Here is a 4,140-nt window from a genome sequence, read left to right as displayed (position 1 = left end):
TCAAAATTATATTCTTTTGTTGTTATGGCTGTGATCCAACACCCCCTAAATTGTCATATATGGAAATGATAACTTTACGATATTACATACGCAACTTAATTATATTAGCATGATTTGTAAATTGTAATAATATATTATATAGTTTAAAATTTATCATTATAAATTTATGATTTTAATTTTATAAATATTATGTTTTACATTATTCAGTAGACATATTTAATTATTAAATTGAAGAAAAAATATTAATTCACTTAAACTGCATTTGTTTTCGGGGTAAATGAGAACCGGGGTGAATTTTACACCCCGGTTCAAATTTCCCTGTGTTTGTTTTCGGTATTGTTTTACAACGTAAATTAGCGTAAGACTCCACGTAGATGAATTTTACATCGAGAATCAATGGAAAGTTACCACCTATAAAATTGATGTGAAACTTTACAACGGTCAAATAGCTTCTACTCCATCATTATCTTTTTACGGGCAACCATTTCACCAGAGAATAGAATCATTTGAAGAGGAAATTATCGAGAGCGCCTACCTATTTGACACATGCTGTTCATTACCACCAACCCCGTACCCACAAGATCCAGAAATCCAAGGTCTTGATTGTTTCTAGGATGGTGCGTTCTTCTCCAATCACAGGGGGCGACGGCCTCACCTCCACTTCTCCCATCTTCGCCTGTGGTTTCTGCTGCTGTCTCATGTCTCACTGGTGTGGTTCCATGAACCAACAGTGACTCTTTGATCTGATATTCAAGATCCCTGGATCTTGACTTCAGTCTCCAGTTATGAAATGCAGAGTACAACAGGATAGCCAAGGGTGCAACTAGCAGGATGGAAAGCACGGCGGCAAAAGCGATGGAAAGAAGTCGGCTATGAATTCCAGTGAATGAGAGTAGGGTGGGTGATGTGGTAATGCTTGCTCTGCTCTTTAGATAGATCCCCTTCTGCTTAGTGGTAACTGGTAAGTACTTACAGAGCTGCATGTGTAAAAACCAGGGATAATGGCAACTTCGGCCCCTAACAAGCAATCAAACGATGATGTTGGGGAGGGAGAAGAACCCATGACAGATGACAAGGCGGAGGCAGAGCCCATTTACTCACACCAACATTATATAATTAATTCATAAACCTAGCATTTCAAACAAAGGACACCACAAACTTTTTTGTCGACATAATAGCCCCAATAAATTCAATTAAAACAGAGAGCCCGAATTGCATTGGTTCGGTTTGTTATGTCGGGTTTGTCCAACCTACTTATAGCTTTTAACTCTGTCCCTTTTTCTTTCTATTAAATTGTAACGAACTAAACAACTTCTCTCAATTTTAGTCTCAAGACATGGAACAAATTATTTTATCCCTACCCCAACTTATAATAGTGTGCATCTCTCAGTGGCCAACTTTCTTCTTGCAACCCAGGATCCGAACCGTCCAAAACGAATCAACCCATGAATGATCAGTGATCATCAAACCCAAACAAACCTTCCCCTGCAAAATCCATCCATGAACCATATACAACACAACGCATTGAATCCAGTTAAAGATCCTCCGTACAGCAAAACATCTCATCATCCCAACCATTCCACCACACACCACTTGTTTATATAAGCGACGCACCCTAAACAGTCCCTACGCACGGAAGGAAAGCAACAAAGAAAGTAGCGACTAAAGCAAAAAAACACAAACACTCCCTCTGGGGCTCTCTTTCCTTGTAAATCCCCAGATTTGGAGGAACCCACACGCGACAAACTATTACAAAACAATGCAGTACACATTATCACTCACCCTCTCCTCCTTCCTCAAAAAAAAAAACTCTTAAAAAAACTCTAAAAGAAATTTAAAAACAAGCGAAGCTTCGTGGAAGCTCTCAGTCTCCTCCCATGGCTCCCCCTCCATTTAACGCCCCCTCTATCGCTCCTCCTTCCTCTCAAACCCTTCTTTCTTCTCCTCTTTTTCCTCCTCTTTCCTCTCTTCCTTCTGCCCCTGATTCTCGTTTCGGCTTTCAACCATGAAACTGATCAATCTCACCCCAAAACACCTGTTTCGGACGAGCAAGAAGAGCAGATCCGTGTCCCGGTCTGAGTCGGACCCACAATCGTTCAGCTCCGGCACGTCATCATCGTCGGATTCCTCGATGACCCAGATCAAAGGAGGCGGCGGTGCTACTCCCAAAAGCGTCCTCCGCTCTTGCTCTCAGGAAATATCGGGAGACTGGTCCGACTTGTCGGCTGCCGATATGCATTTGGAGCACCTCCAAGCGTTTAAGCTCATCGACAGAGACGGTGACGGGAAGGTAACCATACACGAACTCGAGGGCCTCCTTAGTCGTATCGGTGGCGAGCCGCCTAACAAGGAGGAGATGCTACTGATGTTGAAGGAAATCGATCGGGATGGTGACGGGTGTATAAGCTTGGAGGAGTTCGAAGCCATCAGCTCATCTTTGGTGCCGGCGGCTTTGTCGGATCTTCGTGAGGCGTTCAATGTCTTCGACGCCGACCGCGACGGGAAGATCTCGGCGGAGGAGCTGTTGGGCGTGTTCTCAGCAATCGGGGACGACCGATGCACGTTAGAAGATTGCCGGCGAATGATCCGCAGCGTCGATACGAACGGTGATGGGTTCGTTTGTTTTGAGGATTTCTCGAGAATGATGGAAGGACGGATTAAATGAAGACAAATGGGAAAACAATTTGTCGGATTTTCGTCAGAATTTGTTTGTATTTTTTTCGGACGAGCACAGCCGTACATTTTGAAGAACCTGAAACAAATTCCAAGATCAAAGATCCCGATCCAACGACTTAGATCAGTTGATCAAAGCAGCTGATGATGTGTAATTCTGTATCCTATCTTTGCTTATCCAGCCAATATAGAACGAGTGGTCGCTTAATCATCAATCAATTAATGGAAATCTGATCTCTCTCTATCTGAGCTTAAATTAGTGGCCACTGAACTAGCTTAATTATGCTAATCTGGTTTTGATGTCAGGCTCCCTTGCAGTTCTATTTGTATCAGTGCAAATGAAAACAATGCAATTGCTGGTTTATTTTTGTTTTTGGGTTTTACCTAGTTTTTGACTTTTTGTTTAGGTTTATTCCAATTCACTGGCAATGCAAAGAAATAAGATGAGGCGAAAAACTGAACCAGAAATAACCAAAATTTTCACTCAAATCATATGCACCTTTCGGTTCAATTTGGGAAGAATGCAAATGCAGATATATTATATACACTACAATTATAAGGTTTAGAAATATCATACTCTATATATTTGTATTTGTATTCTTCCTAAACTGAGCTTCATTTTTTCCATCAGTGCAAATGAAATTACACTACAAACAAACAATGCTAATGGAGGAGATTTATTTATTTCTTTTGGTATCTAGGATAATGGAGGAGATGGGGATTGATCAACATTGGTAATTATTTAGTTTATCTAGGCAGCAGGATTCCCTTCACAGTAGGGCAGTATTCACTGTAAAATTGTATTTAATTGTGGATTAAGAACTAAGGTAATCTAAGTTTTATGCCCTTAATTTTATCTTAATTCTTTAATTAGTCCACCAGAATGTACACAGGAATGTCTTAAAAGAAATCATGGATTAGAGTGTGTAACAGGAGGGGTTTATTTTATTATCTTGATTTTGATATTATTTTAATTCATGCCAGATATTTTTATTAGTACTTACAATTAACAAATTATTTGAATGGACCCCACATTTTATTCATCCTCCAATAACTAAATAAATAAACATAATTGTAAATTTGGATTAATTAATTAATTAATTAATTTTCTTATAATTTTTGGGGTGAATTTTAGATTAGGACATAAGAATTCATTCATTCATCTCCTCTTAAAACAGAAAATGCATTGAGAGACAAGAGAATGCTTCGTAGAAGAGATCAAAAGTTGCCCTACTTTCCATTGGGCAATTGAAGCCATGCTGATTGGAGGTGATTAATGGTTGGAAGTTTTTGTTTGGAGGGTTCTGAAGATGTATCACTTTGGCCTGTCCCTACCATCCTGAACTCACTGAAAAAGAAAGCCCTTGAGATTGCTGCAACTGAAAACACAGCACATGGCCCAAGACCATTTTTCTTGTTTTGATAGAGCTCAATGGTGGGGCAGGGTTCAGGTAGTCGACCCCAAAG

General features: G+C 40.0%; 1 protein-coding gene across 1 annotated transcript; it reads left to right on the top strand.

The window, feature by feature from the left end:
• The first annotated feature begins 236 nt into the window (after positions 1–236).
• On the top strand, positions 237–2,810 carry LOC148872130 (Calcium-binding EF-hand family protein). The gene has a single exon (XM_088970570.1). The coding sequence runs from the start codon at positions 2,006–2,008 to the stop codon at positions 2,663–2,665; it is 660 nt and encodes a 219-aa protein (XP_088826696.1). The 5' UTR covers positions 237–2,005; the 3' UTR covers positions 2,666–2,810.
• The last annotated feature ends 1,330 nt before the right edge of the window (positions 2,811–4,140 follow it).

Source organism: Nelumbo lutea, chromosome 2 (assembly GCF_056320005.1).
Source record: "Nelumbo lutea isolate HS-2025 chromosome 2, American lotus-T2T, whole genome shotgun sequence".
Classification (NCBI taxonomy): domain Eukaryota; kingdom Viridiplantae; phylum Streptophyta; class Magnoliopsida; order Proteales; family Nelumbonaceae; genus Nelumbo; species Nelumbo lutea.
The sequence above is the reverse complement of the archived record's forward strand: the minus strand, read 5'-3'. Positions and strand labels throughout refer to the sequence as shown.

Bases quoted from the DNA above. Each gene is read 5' to 3' on its own strand.
- LOC148872130 (XM_088970570.1), top strand. From the start codon at position 2,006: ATGAAACTGATCAATCTCACCCCAAAACACCTGTTTCGGACGAGCAAG.